The 22,175-nt window shown below is 43.2% G+C and overlaps 1 protein-coding gene across 3 annotated transcripts in view; it reads right to left on the reverse strand.

Annotated features, from left to right (window-relative positions):
• Positions 1–2,308: 2,308 nt before the first annotated feature.
• Positions 2,309–22,175, reverse strand: part of NYAP2 (neuronal tyrosine-phosphorylated phosphoinositide-3-kinase adaptor 2) — a 197,485-nt gene continuing 177,618 nt past the window's right edge. For all 3 annotated transcript variants that reach the window (XM_056850017.1, XM_056850018.1, XM_056850016.1), the window contains one exon: positions 2,309–2,563. In XM_056850017.1, the coding sequence (XP_056705995.1) occupies positions 2,336–2,563 (228 nt within the window). In that variant the 3' untranslated portion in view covers positions 2,309–2,335. The remainder of the gene's footprint in view (positions 2,564–22,175) is intronic.

The raw sequence follows: 22,175 nt of genomic DNA on the forward strand, positions 1-22,175 counted from the left end.
TATATCTACATCTTTGTGTTGTTACGAAAACATAAATAACAGTACTTAAATACCTGTTAGACACACTTATAAACCCCCACACTTTCTTTTTCTCTCTCTCTTTGTTATACAGAAATTGTCAATTTGGACATCAAAATATACATTAGTTATAAAATATTTAAAAACTTTATTTTTATTCCAGTCTGGAAAGAAACTACTATTGATAAAGTAATAATCAATTTTAGCAATATAGATTACAAAATAACCTACTAACATTTTTCTTTATTTTTGGTCTTATTGATCAGTGAGTGCACGGGCGGCATCACTGTCAATATCATTTGAAAAAAAAAAAGCCAATATGACAATAAAATTCAAATGACGCATGTCTTTTTTCTCTTCTCAGAGAATATAATAATTCTTAAAATGATTGTTAAAAGAGGAACCTTTTCATGCTGCTGAACTTTTAGAAGCATAGATAAAAATTTAAATATACAAAATATATGTGATCACATGAACTCTACCGCAATATGGATTTCCCCCCCTTCTTACCCTACACAGTGCCTTCTGGAAGATACATTAATGCACAGATCTCACCCTCATGTACAGCATATAAACCATCTCTTTCTCCTGTTAAAACCAAGAGGTCATAATTCTTTGGTCACGACATTATTGTCTAGTAAGATGGGTATGATGTCACAGAGGACTATGACCCAATTACAGGATCAACCAGGAATATGACAATGGTTACTCGAGAGAAATGTGCTCTACAGACCCAATCCAAAGGATCAGACTTTCCAAGCTGAAGTCTACCATTTCCATTGACTTTAGTGAGACTTTACACTAATTCATACTAACGCAACACAGGATACTATAGTTTTTTATATATATATATATATATATATATATATGTATATTATAAAAGTAATGTGAAACAACGTGAACAGATTTTGTTACCTTTACTTTCAGGGACCAAAGACAAATGACGATAGCCATTATAGCTGCATTACCATGACTTGCTAAATGAATAGAGAATAACTTTATCATGGGATGTACAGTCTTTAGTCACAGTGAACCCTGGTCTCCGCAAATCATCTGAACAGAAGAAGGAAGAGTTCTCCATCATTCAATAACCTTTCTGCAGCAAACTGAATGTGTATTTTAGGCAACTTAACCCTGCCAGCAACACTCAGTAAATTTGCCCTGATCCAGCTGAGTTAATCCATTCGCTCAAGCCTGTTTCTCCTTCAGGCTGGACACTACTAATCCGTTTGGTCAGGGGGTGCTCTTGCTACCTTTGTATTCTGCTATACTGAGGCTCCAACCCAAAGAACACTTTCCTGTGAGCAAGACCCATCAAATAAAATAGGGCTTACTTCCAAGTCGTCCTGCTTAAGCTTGCTCCCTAAACCGCTAAGTAATTTTGTCAGTCCTGATAAACTTTTGTGAAAAGAGTTGGGGCATTGTATTCATATGCCTTCTCCCCACCCCCTTCCCTCTGGCAGATAGACAGCAATATTTGTTGAAAATAACTCTGTTCTGTTTTCACATCCAAGGATTTTGGATCAGGGCTTCCCAGTACAGTCCATTAAACACTGTAGTAATTTCAATGAGGTTTATACAGGAGGTTGACCGACAACCACACTTGATAGACCGTACTGATTTGCCATTAATTAATACCATTTTCTAAAAGCAAATATACTTTTCAAACAGAAAAATTATGCAGAGCAATTTTGATAATGTGATTTGAACCTCCAAATGAATACTTTTTTAGCCTGCATTGTTATAATTCTCTCCACCTCCTGCCTAAAACATTACAGAAAATGTATCTAATGAATATGGGTACATAACTTCTACAACCCTAGCACCAGTTGGATTTGAACATTTGTACCGTTAAAGCAAAAATGGACAACTACATGCTTTTGTAAGGACACCATATTTGGACAGGGTGAGATAATTCTAAATAGTTTTTTTAAAAAAACAAAACAAAACAAAACCCAACAGCATAAAGGTATCACATAGAAAACAGTTAGACAGCATATGAGTACAATTCTTCATACGTTTTTGCATTATATTTTTTGAAGAGTGTCTTAACTCAGGATTCATGTTGAGAGATTGGCAGAAATATTTACATCTCACTATTTTTCTGGATCCAACAGAATCCTCCTCAAATAGGCATGCCTTCATTTAGTGGGAGACATAGATTTCGCTTCGGATTGCCCGGTGGATACCACTCCAGTCCACTTGAATCCTAGGCAGCTCTTCACCTGAAATTAGGTCCTGGCCACTGTCTTAACAGGAAGGAGGGTTGACACTGCACATTGCAGCCTTGTGCAGAAGACATTCCTCCGCGCTCCTATCATATTGCAGTATCCCAGAAAACAGTTTGTTGTTTGGAATATGGAGGAGGACTGTACTTCTTGGTCCCTGTGTTCTTCTTCCAGCTTGGCAGTATGGGCATGCTGTCCTGTTTGCAAAGTCCTTTCTCGGATTTCTGTCGAGCCTTGATTTCCTTGCACAGGCAACGTTTTTTCTCAATCATTTCCAGCATTGTATGGTCTCCATGCAACCACTGCATACATGTCACCTATTAAAAAAGGCACAAGAGTTTAACTACATATTCAACAAGGTGCTGGTGCCTTGAGAAGATAAGGAAGCATTTTCAACATGTTTCAATGACAAAGCCATTACACCACTAAAAATAAAATTAAATAAAAATAAAAATAAAGGACACATACCCACAGGATGTCCAATGGAAGTCCATTTGCTTACAAGTCCCCTATCAACCCACGAGTACAACTATGTGTTAAATGTGCCCCAGCCTGGATCTAGACCAACACTCCGTCACATGGTAAAATTGTTACTGGAATGAACCATTTCAGACTACAGGTGGGGGTGTCAATAGCTTCCAATGAGGGGACAAAAAAAATCCTCCATAAAATAAATTAGCACATCACAAAGATGACAAAGAGAAAACACTTTTTAACTTCTAGCTTTCTAGATGCAAGGAATTTTATATAGGAGAGGTTTCAGTCTTGCAGTCTTCCCACTCAAGTGACACAAAAAGAGGTTTTTTTGGAGGGGGGGGTTGGGTTTGTTTTACCCATATGATGAGCTCTTTCTTTAGGCCAGGAAACAAGAGACTTTGCTACTTTTTGGAAAGTGGCTTCCAGGTTATAAATCGTATTTCCAACTAACAAGACAGATCAAAAATACTCAGAATATAAACAGGTAGGAGGACATATAGAAATAAAAATTTGGGCGACGATAGGCACCAAGAAAGTAGGTTTGCTTTTCAATAGGTAACAGAATGATATGGATTCCACTGTTCCAAAAATTGTGCCTTTTCATTTCATTCATTGCCATAGTCTGCTATTATTTATTTAATTTCCATCCTTGCCTTTCATTGTGCCTTGCTGGATTGCCACAATATCTTGTCAATGGGGATGCTCTGTTGTACGCATGGGCAACATATTAAAACACCTGAATATTTAATGCTGGGCTTATAAAGGCCCTCATACAAGGCACCTGCTAGTACTACAGTGTTATGTTTATAAATGAAAGGCAATTCACATGATGGAATGTTGGATACTCTTGTGACATATCAGTCATCTGATTTCACTGTAAAGTAGGAAATATCACTACTGGCACTTAATGAAGCATGCAACTTTTCTTGCATGTCTGTTTGCAGGCCAAAAATCTGTTTAACCAGATGATGAAGCAATCAGGTAAACCAGTCAATGAATGGAGAACTCAATTTGTTGAAAATCATAGCAAAATGAACTGGTCATAGGCCACAAGATGGCAGGATTCTAAGCCCATTTGAACACTCATGCCAAGTGAGATTAGGCCATTCATCCCAACTGCGCCCTTATTTCAAGAGGTGAAAATGCTGACTGGGAGAACCATGGCTTCCTCTGTGATAACCACAATACGTTTCTCCCTGAAAGTGCAAAAAGCACTCTCTTCTGTCCATTTGTAAGAGATCTAAGCCCTTCCTTTTCTGCTTAGGTGAATAAAGTTTTTGCAGTTCTTCTGTCTTTGAAGTTGACTGCTCACTAGATTTATTGTTGTGCGAACCACTGCTTGTATTGTTAATTGTTTGGAGGGCAGGAAAAATGCTCTAGAAACATTTTGAATAAATACATCAAAGCCCTATTTTTTTTCAAAGCTAATTGCAGTCAGCTGCACATTTTGCTGTGTGTAGAGGTGCTATGAGTGTTTTGCAATAACAATGGATTTACTTGTTCTTCAGAATTATCTGCAGCATAATTTGTTCAACTGTTTGTAAGTGATGTAATAACCGTTGAGTCGACAACTGCACTTGTGACAACTTATGTTTCATCTTCATTGTTACATTGAGTGGGTATAACTGTGCATGTCACTGTTAATCAGCAACAAATAGAACACAGGACACTCAGAACTGAAATTTATGAACAAGTAATAAGTCAGTGGGTTATTTTGCTATTTGCACTTGTACCCAGGAATGAAGACCGGAGAGACTGACCATGCATTCCTGAGCGGAATGCCTGCACCGCTGTTTGGAGGCAACGCAGTGGCGCTGCCTCCAAAGGAAGTTTCAACCCTGCTGAAACCTTAAGTTTCAACCCTGCTGAAACCTTAAGTATGAGTTAAGTTAGGTTTTATTTAGAGTTGATATACATTACAATTTCCCTAACTTTGTAGCATGGTTTGCTGCTAACAGGCAAACTACATAGTTGAACCTCCATACCCAAGGTGAGTCACCTTGTTTCTTCCCCTCCAACTACCCTCCCCGCTCCTCCCAGAGCCTCGCCAATGATCAGCTGTTTGTCCCAACCAGCTGTTTCATGCGAGGCAGGAGGACAGGGTGCAGTTTGCAGCCTGTTCTGTTTTCATTCCTTCCCTTGTTGCGGTGGTCATCTGGGGATGCTTTTTTCCTCCACCGCTCCAGTTGGTGCCGCCCTACAAACTGGACGTACGTCATCACGTAGATGATGAAGAAGTTGAAGAGTAGGTTTTTATATGCCGACTTTCTCTACCTCTTAAAAGAGACTCAAACCGGCTTACAATCACCTTCCCTTCCCCTCCCCACAACAGACATCCTGTGAGGTAGGTGGGGCTGAGTGAATGTGACTAGCCCAGGGTCACCCAGCTGGCTTCATGTGTAGGAGTGGGGAAACAAATCCAGTTCACCAGATTAGCCTCCACCGCTCATGTGGGGAATCAAACCCCGTTCTCCAGATCAGACTCCACCGCTCCAAACCACCACTCTTAACCACTACACCACGCTGATCTCCACCCCTAACTCCACCTCCTGAAGCCTCCTGCTGGTTGCAAGGAGGGACCTGGCAACCCTAGGTGGCACCTTTGAATTGAGCTCCAGCGTGCAATTTTTGACTTTTGTAAACATAGTGAACTATAACAATTTTGTGTGGGCAAAAGAGCCTTACTAATGTATAACCTATTTGCCATGGAATTTATAAATCATACATAGCCAGATCCAGAGATGGTCTTATACTGGCTAGGATTACTTTCATGATCTGTGAAAGCATGACAGGTTACTCCTGCTTGCTTTCAGGCACTGCATTCCTCATAACATTCAAACGCTGAACAAAATATCTGAGATGCTAAATGTTGTCTAAAAAGACTTTCCAAATGTAGACTAATTAATATTTGTATAAATAAACAAATCCATAAATGATGCACATCCTGACTCTCATTGTTCACTTGTAAGGGAAGTCTTTTCTGAGAGGGTGAAGATATTCATAAAAGTTATGCTGCTGTAGAATTCAGACATCTTTCAGAACTGAATCACATGAGATCGCTCCATCCTGTTATAATTTACTGCCTTTAAGAAATGAAAGGACGACACTTTCCTTTGATACCATCATTCAGTTTTTCATAATTTTATGGTCACCAGAATCTCCCTATCCCAACATAGGGATAAATAAGACTGAAGTCCTATGCACACTTACCTTGGGAAAGCCTTATTGAATAAGGTGAAGTTTACTTCTAAGAAAACATGCATAGGATTGCACTGTAAGTCATTCATGAGTCTTTAAACAATAAGCAGAACAAAACCCATGAGGGAGGAGAAGGAATTGTTAAGCAATGATCTACAATGACATAACATTTTACATTTGAACACTTATTCCCAGGTGCTCACAAAAGACAGGGAATTCTTGTACTATTAAGGATGGTGATATTGTATTACAAATAAGTACTATACAATTTGCTTGTGTCCCGAGGGGGAAATGGTTGACAGTAAACAAAACCCCAAACAAAAAACCCCCTAGCATTTCAATAAATGAGTACAAGCTTTTTAAAAAGATCAGGCATTGTGCTCTCATCTAATTAGCAGAATTCTGAATCAATTAATTAACTTACATCTGAACAAATTAATTGGTTAATCAAATATACCATACAGTACCTCAGAGCTGATTATTTATCTGTAATGCAGCTATTTAATAAAAAATAATGACTGAATAACAGATAAATCATGATAGTTCAGAAATTTAAATGAAATGCATTTCCTCAATCAAAAAATTAACAAAAGCTGCCTCCATCAATGTAATCAACACCCAGCATGCTTTCCTAGGAAACATCTCAAATTAAATTCCATCGTTTTAATCTTCAATTAATCAATTATGTTCACTGATTAACTGATTAAAATGTACATCCTCAATCAGACATTTATGGCACATTAGTTTCAATGAAATGTGACTCCCACTGGAGGCAATCATAGCAGCATTCGGCACGTACTCTTTTTTAAATTCCTGTTTTGCACTGAAACAACTAAACATATACCACAAGAAACAAATGGTGTTAACACTGTCCATAAAACGTTTTTAGTCATTAGTCAACACACAAACACATCTGAAAAAAAATATGGAAACACCTTGAAACCATATCAAACAAATGCATTTTAACAAAAAGGGATCAAAAATAATAAGGAAATATGGAGTTGAAACTTTAAAATAAAATAGAACATGAAAAAGCTCGCTGGTCATGATTGCTTTTCTGCTGCAAAGTTTCATGCGATAAGTTTACAGTGTGATCCCAAGAAGCATTATACATTTCTAAGCCCACTGACTTAAAAGGGTGTAATTCTGATTAGGCTGACAGTGTTATGATGCCATCCTATCCAGAGGTTGCATCTTATCCTTTCCTAGGAGTAAACTCCTACTGAATCAAAAGATACTTACTTCAGAGTGCAATAGTTTAGGATTGCTCCTCCAGTTACTTGGATTTAGAGTGGAGAGAAACTAGTAATAGGACTGCACCATTCGTGTCCCAGTACATAATAGGTTGGAGCCAAATCTTCCAAGAACTGAGCAAACTTTTGTACAAGAGTGCAAGACTTTTATAAACGGCCCCTTCTTGTTGCAGCTGCATGTGGCACATCCTATAAGATCTCTTAATTTTGTGCCATGTAAAAAAGTTATCATCCCTCTGCAAAATTCTTCCTAACAACCTACTGGAAAAGGGCAACAGATACTGTAAAAATAATACTCTGTGCCACTTTGTTGATATGGTGGCATTTGAAGCTTGGACATGCCCATACTTCAGTAGATGTTTCCATTTTTTTTCCAGCGTTTATTGTCACACTTACTTTACTGTAATTGTGTACATTACTAGGCTGTGGAATTGGTTGTTCTCTCCTGGTTCTTGTAGGTTTCTTCCCTCTCTTATTGGGTGTGCAGTGGGGTTGATTCTACATTTACAGGAGGTATGGGGGAAACCATATGAAGTAGTGCCAGAAGGATTATGGATCTTATTATGTATCAAAAACAGAAATCTCTTTGTGAAATTATTACACAGGAATGAAATGGATAAACCAACATATAATGAAATCATACAGAAAATTGATTTGGAATCAAATTATAATTGAGTGACTTTGTTTTATAATGCCCTGTGTGCCCCAAAATAAAGAACACAGTACTTTTAACCATACTAAAATGTGCCATGAAGCATCATCACGCAAACAGATAAGGAAATTGTTGCTGAAGAAGTCACTTACCGTTAGTTATAAGGAAGGGAAAGTGAGAGCATCATGATTCTACTTGCTCACTCTAATTGACTAATAAGAGCCCAGAGGTTCTTCACACTTGATTTCAATGTTTTCTGGGGAATGCATATTCCAATCATCTTGAGTGGCTAAGTGTTTCCAGGTAGAAACTATCCCGGATTCACACAGGGGCTCTTTCCACTGTTACATGTGCTTTCTGGTTCTGCTAATTAGTCAGGTTTTAAAGCAAGATAATCTATATGAGATGATGGACAAGTCAATTAGTCACAATCAAAGGTACTCTTAATGTTTTTTCTTCTGAAACTCAGTGTTAATACCACTGGAAATGAAACATAGCTCTCTCCTATAAATAGATCTCTCCTATAAATCTTCTCCTATAAATATTGGCTTCCCTGGTCTTCTTCCCCCTCACTGCTGATTATCCCTCCCTTTTCCCCCTTAATACCACCTCTGGGCTGCAGCCAGATACTTATTTTGGCGCCATTGGACATTTTTGTCCTTTTTATCAGAATTTTTGACTGTCTAATGCTGTCTTAATGCTTTTAACCTGTTTTTATTCTGTGTGGTTATTTTTGTCAGCCACCCTGAGCCCAGCCTTTGGCTGGGGAGGGTGGAGTAGAAATGTAATGAACTAAACAAATAAATAAAATTCAGACATAGGGGCAAACCATAGTCTACTGCTGAATGAGCCTTGGCCTCAAATGCTCTCTTCATGATATATATGCTAAACATGTGTGTTCTCATGCACTTCTCATAACCTTTGTAGAAAGTTCACCAGCCAGTCAGGAAAAGTACAGGATATCTTATCTTTTGACAGTCAATTAATGAAGCTGAAGAAAAAAAGTAGAATAATTGCTTTTAGGACTAAATATAGCAGTCTTAACCTGTTCGATCAGTTAACGAGGATTATCAGATATATCTCAGCACACCTGCATATGATCTCATAAAACAGGGGTGGGGAACCTTTTTTTTTTGCCAAGGGCCATTTGAATATTTTCGACATCATTCGGGGGCCATACAAAATTTATATATATAAAATTTATATATAAAAAAACAAAAAGTGATCAGCAGTGCAATCTTATGCAGGTCTACTCTAAATCCTACTCAAGTACAGTCAGCGGGGCTTACTCATTGGAAAGTGTCAGTAGGTTTGTCCTGCAGATGTCTAGGATCTTAACCTACTGGCAGCCTGAGCCTACCCATTTTTGCCCAGAGAAACTATGAAGTACACTTTGTTTACTGAGAAATTTCACATGCTGCCTGGAACTTGACTTGGATGGAACTTGACATCAGATCTCAAAAGCTAAGCAAGGTTGGCCCTTGTTAGTACTTGGATATAAGACCACCAAGGAATACCAGAGTCCTTATGCAGAGAAAGGCAATGGCAACTCACCTCTGTTCATTTCTTACCCGAGCTAGCAATGCCGTGGATTGAATTTAGAAGGGTCCAGATTGGGGAGGGGCACAGAGTCCACAGAGAGAGATGCTGCACGTTTGGTAGTCCATCCTGCACCTGGGACCTTCTGCATGCCAAGCAGCTGCTCTACCTCTGAGCCACAGCCCCTGCCAAGCAGAGGCTCTACCCCTGATCCACAGCCCCTCCCAAGGAGATGCTCCACCTCTGATCCACAGCCCCTCCCAAGGAGATGCTCCACCTCTGATCCACAGCCCCTCCCAAGGAGATGCTCTCCCACTGATCCACAGCCCCTGCCAAGGAAATGCTCTACCCCTGATCCACAGCCCCTGCCAAGCAGATGCTCTACTACTGATCCACAGCTCCTGTCAAGCAGATGCTCTACCCCTGATCCACAGCCCCTGCCAAGGAGATGCTCTCCCACTGATCCGAAGCCCCTGCCAAGCAGATGCTCTCCCGCTGATCCACAACCCCTTCCAAGCAGATGCTCTCCCACTGATCCACAGCCCCTGTCAAGCAGATGCTCTACCCCTGATACACAGCCCCTGCAAAGGAGATGCTCTCCCACTGATCCGCAGCCCCTGTCAAGCAGATGCTCTACCCCTGATCCACAGCCCCTGCCAAAGAGATGCTCTCCCACTGATCCGAAGCCCCTGCAAAGCAGATGCTCTACCCCTGATCCACAACCCCTTCCAAGCAGATGCTCTCCCACCGATTGACAGCCCTTGCCAAGCAGATGCTCTACCACTGATCCACAGCCCCTGCCAAGCAGATGCTCTACCACTGATCCACAGCCCCTCCCAAGGAGATGCTCTCCCACTGATCCAAAGCCCCTGCCAAGGAGATGCTCTAACCCTGATCCACAGCCCCTGCCAAGGAGATGCTCTACCACTGATCCACAGCCCCTGCCAAGGAGATGCTCTACCACTGATCCACAGCCCCTGCCAAGGAGATGCTCTAACCCTGATCCACAGCCCCTGCCAAGGAGATGCTCTCCCACTGATCCACAGCCCCTGCCAAGGAGATACTCTACCCCTGATCCACAGTCCCTGCCAAGGAGATGCTCTCCCACTGATCCACAGCCCCTGCCAAGGAGGTGCTCTGCCACTGATCCACAGCCCCTGCCAAGGAGGTGCTCTGCCACTGATCCACAGCCCCTGCCAAGGATATGCTCCTCCCCTGATCCACAGCTCCTGCCAAGAACATGCTCCACCCGTGATCCACAGCCCCTGCCAAGGAGATGCTCTACTACTGATCCACAGCCCTTGCCAAGGAGACGCTCTCCTCCTGATCCACAGCCCCTGACAAGGAGATGCTCTACGGAAGAACGCCAGCTGGAGGATCAAGCGGGGAAGGGCCAGCCAGGGGTCCCTCCGGCTGCCGTGCGGGAAGCGCGCCCCAGCCGGCAGATCCATTGGAGAGGGGCTTAGCAGGGGGCCCTCTGGGTGCCGCGCAGAAAGTGCGCTCCAGGCGGAGGTTCAAGTGGGGAGGGGCTGGCCAGGGGGCCCTCTGGCTGCCGTGCGGGAAGCAAGCCCCAGCCAGCAGATCCAGTGGGGAGGGGCTTGGCAGGGGGCCCTCTGCAGGCGGGCCAGGGGCCGGATGAAATGATCCCGCGGGCCATAAACGGCCCGTGGGCCGGAGGTTCCCCACCCCTGTCATAAAATCATGTTGAGAACCAATTATTTATCTGCAGAATCATCTCATGATACAGTTATAATTATTTTTTTAAAGTAGTGGCTGTCACTGTCTATAAAAAGTGTCACACAGAGAACTGATCATGTTTTTCCCCCCCTGAAAGGACGGTCAAAAGGATGTACCGTATATACCCGTGTATAAGCCGACCTGCGTATAAACCGAGGTGCCTAATTTCTCCCCCAAAATGGGAAAAAATTAGGCACCCGCGTATAAGCCGAGGGTTGGCTTATAACCCCTCCCCCCTGTAGGCTTACCTAGGGCTGTCAAAAAAAAAATTCGGTAAAGTTCGGATTCGGCCGAATTTGGCCCTTGTGGGTTCGGTACATGCCGAAGTCCGAACTCCCCCACTTCGGATCCGTTCAATTCGGCCAGAATTCAAAGTTCGGGAAAAAAATTCGGCCGAATAAAGCCATTAAAAACACAACCGCGCCTTTCTGTGGCTCTGGGGGCGGCATTTTTGGGCTTAGAGGTCCCAAACCTTCAGCAGAGCTTCAAAGGACGTATATTGAAAGACTCCCCGAGTTTTGTAAAGATTGGGTCAGGGGGGGCTGAGATATGGGCCCTGAAAGGGGTCCCCCCACCCTTAATGTGTATCTCTCAGCAGAGCTTGCCGCCCACACACAAAGCTCCCAGCCCCGACAAACAGCTGATGAGAGCAAGGGCGGGGCAGGTGCTAAGAACTTTGCAAAGCAACACAACTGAAAAGCAACACCTTTGCAAACATGCAAAGGGCGGGGCAGGTGTGAAGAATTTTGCAAAACAATACAACTGCAAAGCAACACAAGCACGCAATGCAACACCTTTGCAACAGTGCAAAGCAACACCTGACACCTGGGAGTTTGCAAACCATGGAAAGGGACAGAGGCAGCTAGCTATGCATAATGAGCAGGAGGGGGTGGAATTTCTCCTTTTGCATTGGACTTGGGACCAGGCAGATGCATTCTTTAAGTCACCATTTGAAAACCAGTTTTGAGCAAGCATCAAAATAACCTAACTGATCTTATGAATGAGGAAAAACCTGAAGAATAAAAATGAAGCCCCCTCTCAAACCAGGGAGAGAGAGACTGGAGGGGGAACACACACCCCAGGCAGAACCGGCAAAAGCCCCCTTTGGCTCCCCCACCCACCCACAGAAACTGCTCCCTCCCCACACACACAGAAAAGAAAAATTATAGATTAAAGCCCCCAAAGGGGTCTTACTGTGGCTGTCTTCTGTTCCAGCAGGAGTGGCTGGGAGGCTGGGTAATCCAATATGATTCCATTTGTATCCAATATAAGATCCATATGTATGCATCTCTCGAGGGTGATCCATTCATCCCAATAGGGAAAAGGGGAAAGCCCATATCTCGGGGGGCCCTGACCCAATGTTTACAAAACTTGGGTGGTCTCTTAAAAAGCCTTGACTGAAGCTCCGCTGAAAGTCTGGGGTCGGCACACCCAAAAATGCGCCCCCTGCAGCCACGGAAAGAGAAAAGGGGGGGAGCCGATATTTCAGCCCCCACTGAACCCATCTTTACAAAACTTGGGTGGTCTCTTAAGAGGGATGCTCTGAAGCTATGATAAAAGTTTGGGGGCTGAACCCCAAAAAAAGCGCCCCCTGCAGCCACGAAAATGGAAAAGGGGGGAGAGGAAAAAGGGGTGGAGCCCATATCTCGGAACCCCCTGACCCAATGTTTACAAAACTTGGGGGGTATCTTAAGAAGCCTTGTCTGATGCTCCGCTGAAAGTTTGGGGTCGGCACACCCAAAAATGCGCCCTCTGCAGCCATGGAAAGAAAAAGGGGGGAGCCCATATCTCGGGACCCCCTGACCCAATGTTTACAAAACTTGGGTTGTCTCTTAAGAAAACCTGTCTGAATATCCCCTGAAAGTTTGGGGTCTGTACCCCAAAAAATGCACCCCCTGCAGCCACGGAAAGGAGCGAATGTGCACAAGCACCCCCTCACACACACATGAGGATTTCCCTCTCTCTCTCTCTTTCCCCGGCCGGCCGCACATCAGCTGATTCCTCCAGTACTCAATCCTGACTGATTGGCCAGAAGAAGACCCAGCTTGGCCACCGATTGGCCGGGGGAGGAGAATGCTGCTTACTGAAGGTTATGCTGCTTATTGACGGCCCCGAATTGGCCGAATTTATTCGCGAACTCCCGAACTCGCTGAATTCGGCCCCCCCGGTTGCCCGCCAGTTTTGAGTTCGGTTCCTCCCGAACTAAAAACCGCCGAATCAAGGGAAATTCGGCTGATTTTCAGTTCGGGCCGAACCGAATTGACAGCCCTAGGCTTACCTGACCAGGCTCCTGGCAGCAGGAAGCGGCGGATCCAGTGGGGGCGGCCTTCCTGCAGCTGCAGGAGGCCCCCCCAGGCCGCTCCTGGCGGTGGGAAGTGGTGCGGGCCCGGCGGCACGGCCTCCCTGAGGCCACAGGGGGCCTCTGGAGGCCACTCCCGGCCAGGAAAAGGCAACGGCGGTAAGTTCCCCCTCCCTCCTCCTTCCCCTCCCCTACCGTATTGACCCGCGTACAAGCTGAGTTCGGCTTTTTCAGCCCTTTTTTTGGGCTGAAAAACACGGCTTATACGCGAGTATATACGGTAGGTGAGATTTCTGTGAATTTATGGATTGGGCTTCCTGAGCTTTCTGAAGCATTCTAAGATAATTATTTGAAATTTGATTCACTTTAAGGGTCATTTATTCAATTATGTTCAAGAACTGTCAGGAGAGCTAATTTCCCTTGCATGCAGTTTTTTTTTAAAGTGTTTGTAGGGTTAATTTACAACAGCATCTATTTTTATGACCTTGTCTAAAAAAAGTTGTATCTTTTTTCAATAAAATATCATTAACTCGCTGGATGTTTCTGTCTCGTTTGCTCGTACAGGGTTAAAAACAGAGCTCACTTATAAATATTGCACTATTGCAGATAAAGCTTCCCCCTTACCATGTCTTATCTGTGTAGATCCTTTTGAAGTCTCTGAAGCTACTTGGCCAGTGAGAATAATTCTCACAAAGTAAGTGGTTCAGACCTTTAATAGGACATGGGATAATTATCTGGTTACATTCTCATCCGTCTGCCTTGAGACAAATATCTGTTTCACGGTATCTGCTTGCACGGTACAAATGTCTGAACTGGCAAAGTATAGTTTTCATTTTTCCAGGATTCCAAAAGTGGAATAAACTATGGTTTAGAATCCTAGTTTGCAGGGGAAAGGCAAACTGTATTTTGCTCAAAATATTGTCGAAGGCTTTCACGGTCAGCGTTCATTGGTTCTTGTGGGTTATCCGGGCTGTGTAACCGTGGTCTTGGTATTTTCTTTCCTGACGTTTTGCCAGCAGCTGTGGCAGGCATCTTCAGAGGAGTAATGTAGTAATGCTCGTTTGGGATGTAGTAGTAAGTCATCATAATGGCAAACTGGGTTTGTTGCATGTTAGAAACTGGGACTGCTGGACTGAACCCCTGAACTTTAAGTGTCTTCCAGTATCCTTTGTAGGAGGTCTTTGTAGCCTTAGTACTGGGAGAAAAGGAGGTTAAACTCACCCTGTATCCTTTCTTTTCCATGCTGGGCCTCTGCACAACCTAACAGAGAGACCCCTAGCATGTCCTCATTGGCCTTCAGCTAACTCTCCTTTTAAAGGTGTTACTGGAGCCCCACCCATCCAGGACATCCCAGGAAAATCTCATAGGAATAAGTATTCCTGTGAGATTTGAGATGGGGGTGTGGCTTCCTTCCTAACAGGGGAACTCCTCTGGTCCTCTTCTGGGCCTGCTGGCTAGCTGGTAGCACTCTCAGCTACTTAGATGTGGCTCCTTAAAGAAGCCATAAGGCTCTACTGGCATTGCTGGCCTCCAGGGCCTGGCAGCTTCTCCTAGGGGTGCAGAGTGGGGTGGGGGCAGATCCACATCACTGGACCTACTGAGTGGCTGGTATTTGCTCCCCTCATCTTCTGGTCTTGGTAAAGGTGGGAATGGGCTCTCCATCCACAGATATTGCAAATCCAAAAATCTCTACTAATCTTATTGTGCATAAGGGAAAGAGGGGTTTGGGGAGTTGGGAATGTGTGAGCCCAAGAATACTTCAGGCTTATTAACCCTGAAGCAAACAAAACTTTGCTGTTACATCTGACTCCAGCCTCTTTCTTTGCTATGCTATTTAAATTCACCTGTTTCGTTTCTATCCTGTCACTTGAGAGGATGGGCCAAGTAGTCCTACTGAGAAGCACAGATGCGTCTGCCACCTGCACATGTGGTCAATCACTGTTCACTAAGCTTAGAGCTGTAGCAATAATTTATATTCAACAGCTCTGAGATGGGGATGTCCTTTAAAGATGCCTGCCCCTGTACCATGTCCCATTGTCTATTCCTCAAAACTTGTGCTGAGGCTGCACCCTGCCGACAGCAGCATGGGGAAGAAATAATGAGCTCCCAGCCCCACCATATCACAATGTTACTTTGGGGTAAGCAAAGAGAAAGCACACAAACACAAGTAGAGAAAGTAAAACTAAATTATGATCAAATAAACTACCTTTAATTTTAGGTCCAGTTTGTGGGAAATTCCTTTTAACATAATTCAACTGGATTTTAGCACAACTCCCCTAGTCCTCAACCTTGTCCCTTGCTTGAGGTCTGTGTTCCAGCTCCAAATTTCCTTTCCCTTGACTTTCTCAGCAACTGTTTCTGTTTCGCATACTGTTGATGCCCCCTGTAGCAGAAGTGCTTTACTCTCCTCTTAGCCCGCTTATCTGTTCGCAGCTCACACACACACTTCTTGACCTGAGACTAGCCTTCTTAAGTAGCTTATGTTTTTCCACTGTTTGACTCTAAACATGGCTTTAAACGGAACAGAAGAGGAGATGAGGCAAAGTGTGGGTGACTGGGGCTCCTCTTATTACCCTCATGGTAGAATATCCAAAACAGAACTTGCGCTCTGTCCTCCCCTCTCCAAGGAATGTATTAGATCACTATGTATCTGGAACACTCATGAAATAGAAGAGTTTGGGTCTTACACAGCAATAGCTACCCATTCCTGCTAACCATCTCCCTCACTTTTGATAATGTCTGAAGCTTTTTTAAGAAGTAGTCCTAAAACTTAGTTTAGATCTGGTCTAGACATGCAGCCACATGTTGTGGCAGAATGGGCTATGGCACTTCCAGCTGCAGGTGGGAATGTCACATTTTCATTACCCATCGTGTAAAAACAAAATTCAAATAAAAAAGAATAGCATATAAGGGAGATGGTGTCTAGCTCAGCCCTTGACATGCAGTGCTAGTTTTCTGCTCATGGGGTTTTTTTTTTCTGCTCAAGGGGGGTTATCAGTCTAGGGGTTGGCTCCAAAAACACAATGCTTCGCCTGCCGTCTGAAATGTTCCACTCCATCTTGCTACCTCAGCAAGTACTCTGCCATCTCATTACTGTCTCATTCTGTTGCATGTGTGGGCCAGGCCTGTGAATTTTTAATCTGCACCTCCTGTAGTTGTGTAAACTGAGTGGCTGTACAGTTTTCTTGTGTACTCACCCATATGTACATGACTAGGCAGCAACAGTGACAGTTAAGAAAAGGACCACTGAGCAAGGATAGTGCTTAAGAGCCTCTGTCTACCATAGAAATATACAGCACAAATTCACTGAGAGAATTTGAGAGAATTTAACCAGATCCATTCCTGGTCTGTAGAAGCAATAAACCAAAACTGCAGGACATCTCACACCTTGGTGGAGGTAAACTGAAAGGAGAGATTGAAAGGGGTGGGATGACAATTCAAGAAGACATCACAATTTTGTTAATGTGGACATGTTCTGTTAATAGCATTAACAGATTTTTGTGATTGTTCACATTTTACTAAGTAGTATCTGAGAGAAGACTCACTCAGTAGAATTTGGGAACTAGTGATAGTGATAGTTAAGAAACACACACTACCTAAGATCTGACTTCTCACTTCAGAGGACCTGTGCTGAAATCATTTGAATGAGAAGGGGGGAATTTTATGGTGGAGGCCTAAAGATCTTAGTCATCACAGGCTTATTAAATTAATGCATCCTGTGTCAGAATGGGATACTGGATTAGGCACAAAGGAAAGCTTCTTCTACCCTTGGGTAACAAATCCTTGACACAGAAGTGAGTCACTAAGCTGAAAGCAGCATGACTCAAGTATAAGGTAAGTCGCTGCCAGTAAAATCAAGGCACATAATTCCCTCCTGCATGCTAGTAGAGTATTTCCACTAACTTCTTTCCAAACAAAATCAGAGAAAATAATTCATGGCATTCTGTTTCCTCAAAGTTGTGCTGCAAAGAGACATATAGAATTGGGGCAGGGCTGAGGACCAGGGAAGAATTTGGAACTGATATACACAAGTCAGTTCCCTAACTTTCAAAAAGATAAATAATGTTTTTTACAACAACTCCTTCTTGCACTCAGATTAAAAAAAAGCAAATATTTTTATGGGCAGGAGCCAATTGGATATTTTATTGAAATAGTACCAAAAAAATGCAGAGGGTAGCCATGTCGGTCTTCAGTATAACAGCTAGATTCAAGATCAATAACACCTCAGAGGCCAACAAGATTTTCATGGCAGAAGCTTTTGAGAGTCAGAGCTCTCTTCCTCAGATACATTCGTCCGATGAAGGACACTGACTCTCAAAAGCTTATATCCTGAAAATCTTGTTGGTCTCTAAGGTGCTACTGGAATCTAGCAGTAAAAAACAAAAAACAAAAAACACAAAAAAAACCAAGTTCTTGTGCTGCCTGGCAAAACAGATTATAATTCTCAGTAATAAGGCACAATGACATAATAGTGCTCCTTCTATCAGGACAGACCCACATATGCACTCTTTCATGAACATACTGCTCGTCTGGGTCATTTCCAATCTGGTTTCAAGCCTGGTTATGGGACTGAAATAACCTTGGTCACTCTAGTGGATGACCTATACTGAGAGATGGGAGAGAGAGTGCTACACTGGTCATTTATGCATGGGAGTTTTACCTGAGGTTCGTTGCTTGCTGGACCCACACTTTCCTGTTGGGAATCTATGCACCAGCAGTCTCCAAGCTCAAATCAAGTCCATGGCCCTTTAAATGCTGCTTTGTAATTGGTTACTTTGTAGAGCTTACTGTGAGAGAAATCCCCCCCCCCAATCCCAATTGCTGCATAAAAAAACAAAACATGGAGCAATCTGAAAGGGGCGGGGGAGAAATCCAAGCCTTGGTTTTTAAAAGCCTTTCTTCTGTTCAGAAAGAGCTCCAAGGAAGCAGGAAACCTTTGAATTCCCGTCTCTTTAGTGCTTTTTAATTAGGTGCATGCTTTCTGTGATAGAAACCAAGCTTGGGTGTCCTGTGCTTTGCCTTATGCATGGGGATTTCAAGCAGGCTGTGCTTAGGGGAGAGGGAAGAATCAGAAAGGGCTGGGATTTGTGAGGGCTGGCAGCAAGGTCATTTCTAATGGATGGAAAACTCATGCATAACAGAGGAACAACAGAGACATACCGTGGATGAATGTGAGTGAAAGTACCCATGCATATACAACCACGGTTGGTTTTCCTGGACCTCTCAGTGGCTTTCAATACCATCAGTCATGGTATCCTTCTAGGCCACCTTTCTGGACTTGGACAGGGAGGCACTGTTTTGTAGTGGTTCTGATCCTACCTGGAGGGTAGGTTTCAAAAGGTGGTGCTAAGGGAGTGCTGCTCACTCAGCCCCTTGCACTTTGGGGTCCCACAGGGTTCCATCTTGTCATGTATGCTCTTCAACATCTACATGAAAGTGCTGGGTTAGGTTATCCAGAGATTTGAGCTGGATTGTCACCATATGCAGATGATACTCAGCTTTATCGTGTGCTTCCAGCTAATCCCAGGGAAGCTGTAGCAACCCTGAACTAGTGCGTGGAGGCAGGCTTGGTGTTGATGTGAACTAATAAACTGAAGCTTAATCCTGATAAGATGGAAGTGTTTCTGGTGAGCGAAAGGTCTGACCCATTTAAGGTGTCACCTGTTCTGGATTGGGTTCAGTGGAAGACCTACATTTTTGGGACCCTGAAGCTTGAACTGTTATGGGGGGCCCTATGCAATCAGCAATGAGGTCTGGGTAACTGCTGTTATCTTCTTCAGTGGGGTTGTTCTATGGCAGATGCATTGGTTCATTCTCTAATAGAGAGGTAGAAGGTCATCAGAAGGGGCTCATTAGGATAAAGAGGTGAAAATCTGATTTTTTTTGTTAAAATGCCGAAGCAAGACGAGCGCAGCCTGAATTGAGAATTCAGATGTCTTTTTATACTTCCAATTGGCTCTAGCCTAAGGGCTGAGCTACAGGACTATTAAGCCATGCACCAATGAAGGATTCGAGGATCCAGCTGCCACAGTGTAGGCTTTAAATAGTTTCTAGCGAGCTCAGTGACTCCATACAGTTGTGGGTTCAGGTGCTACAAGCCCGAGAAAATTTTGAAATTTGACCAATTACAGGGACATTTTGAGGCCATATGAAATGGGTACTAGAGCATATTCTAAGGTCAATATTAAGTACTTCAACCCATTGGCTTATTATGATTCTGTCACTGAAATAGCCTTATTTTAATAACAAACACTTTTAAAAAACTCCATCGATTTTGTTGAAAAATCCACTCATTAAATAAAAAAAGAAGTTGCTTCAGGGCCCCTCTGGGATTAGGGGCCCTGAAGCTTAAGCTTCATTAGTTTCACAGTACATCCGCCACTGACTGGGTCTGTACTCCTTTTGAAGGAAGAGGTTTTTTTGGGGGGGTACTCTTAGATGCAAGGCTACTGCTGGATAAGCAGTTGGCAGCTGTGGTCAGGAGTGCCTTTTACCAGCTTCAACTGGTTAGCCAGCTGTGGCTTTTCCTGGGCAGAAAATATCTGACCAATGAAGTGCATGCCCTGGTTACATCTAGATTGTGTGTGTGTGTGTGTGTGTGTGTGTGTGTGTGTGTGTGTAAAGTGTCGTCAAGTCGCAGCCGACTTATGGCGACCCATTTTTGGGATTTTCATGGCAAAAGACTAACAGAGGTGGGTTTGCCAGTGCCTTCCTCTGCATAGCAACCCTGGTATTCCTTGGTGGTCTCCCCTCCAAATACTAACCAGAGCTGACCCTGCTTAGCTTCTGAGATCTGACAAGATCAGGCTAGCCTGGGCCATCCAGGTCAGGGCTACATCTAGATTAGAGAAGTGCAATGTGTGTGGGGCTGCCCTTGAAGTGTGTTCAGAAACTACAATTGATGCAGAATGTTGCAGCCAGAACATTGACTGGAGTGGGTTATAGGGACCGCATCACTGCAGTCTTGACCTATCTACACTGGCTTCCAAAATGTTTCAGGGCAAAATTCAAGTTACTCATGTTCATCTTTAGAGCCCACTATGGTTTGGTACCAACATACCTGAAGTATAGCCTACTCCCTAATGAACTAAGTCCCCTCCAGTGTCTCTAATGCTGCAGTCCGAATAGAGACTGGGGAGGTTACGATTGAAGCGAGGATATGGATAGCCGTAATTTCTTATTGGCTTAAAATAGCACTCTGTCCTAAAGGACTCGTTAATCTGATCCTGTACGACACTTTTACCTCTCCCTGGTTGAGGAGTTTGAAGAAAAAAATAGGCTTCTATGGTCTCTCTCAAGAACTACTTTTATCTATGGAGTATTTGCAGGCCAGGGTCTTGATAAGGCAAAGAATACTAGATGTAGAAAGACAGCATGATCTGAATAGACTTAAAAATGTCTGTTACAATTGAAATACCCTTACTAATGTGACCCCGATGCCATATCTTGTTCATCTGGAAAATCCTGATTATAGGAGGGCCTTTACCTTGTTACGCTGCAATGTTCTCCCTTCAGCTATAATGGAAGGTAGATACAAGAAGATCCCCTATGGTGAACTTGTATGCCCTTGTTCTGATGGGAGCATAGAGACCCTTGAACATGTCATTTATGACTGCAAAATTTATAATAAAATAAGAGAAGACATTTCCCTTGTAATAGCTGACCACTCGGAGCACTAGAGCAACTCGCCTTTCTAACTTGCTCTCAGTTAAAGACATTGAGCTAACTTTTAAAATGGCCAAATTTGGATGGCGAATTATGAAGGCTAGACGAGCATGGATCAAACCCAATGAATGAGTTTTAACTGTGTTCTAGTTACGCTTATGTTTTTAATAGTTCTCTTACGAATGTTTGATTATATATTTATTGGTGTATTGATGTATATAGCTACTATTTTTATTATGTAAAAGTTTTTTATTGTTGGTCTGGGACCGTATTAAACATTTTGATCTACTAAACCACTATGGTCATCTTCAGAGGCTCTGCTTTTGGTGTCTTTACCTTCGAAGATTATGCGGCTGTCAATCTGGAACAGGGCCTTCTTGGTTGTGGCACCAAAAATCTGGAACTCTCTCTCCAGATAGACTTGTCTGCCCCCTTCTGTTGCTATCTTCTGCCAGTGGATAAAGCCTTTTATATTTCATTCCCTTGTTCCCTCAGTGATCCCTCCTTTCTGCCCCATGTTTTAATTGTTGTTTTTGAATAATTATTTTAGCTTTGGTTTTAATTGTTTTAATGATATGTGTGTTGGTTTTAATGGTTTTTAAGATATGAATTTTGTAGTGGTGTAGTAGTTAAGAGTGGCAGACTCTAATCTGGAGAACCAGGGCTGATTCCCCACTCCTTACATGAAGCCAGCTGGGTGACCTTGGACTAGTCACAGTTCTCTCAGAACTCTCTTAGCCCCACCCACATTACAAGGTGCCAGTTGTGGTGGTGGGGGAGGAAAAGTGACTTTGAGACTCCTTACATTAAGAGAAAAGCAGACTATAAAACCAATTCTTCTTCAACTCTTCTTAATCTGTTAGCTGCCATGCTGTCACTGTTGAGAGTAGGAAGGCAGAATATTTTGTAAATAAGTAAATGCATAATTTTCTTGCAGCATAATATGAAATGTGGGCTGTTTGAGCACTTAATTCATGCAATGCTTCTCCATCAAATAGCAAGGGATTGCATGAACACAGTTTATACAGCACCTATCAGGCATAATGTGGTACCCTATTTACCTGAAAGAAAGATTACTTTTTCTCCCATTAAGAAATGGTGGCATCTTA

The sequence above is a fragment of the Euleptes europaea genome, chromosome 5 (genome assembly GCF_029931775.1).
Source record: "Euleptes europaea isolate rEulEur1 chromosome 5, rEulEur1.hap1, whole genome shotgun sequence".
In the NCBI taxonomy this organism is placed as follows: domain Eukaryota; kingdom Metazoa; phylum Chordata; class Lepidosauria; order Squamata; family Sphaerodactylidae; genus Euleptes; species Euleptes europaea.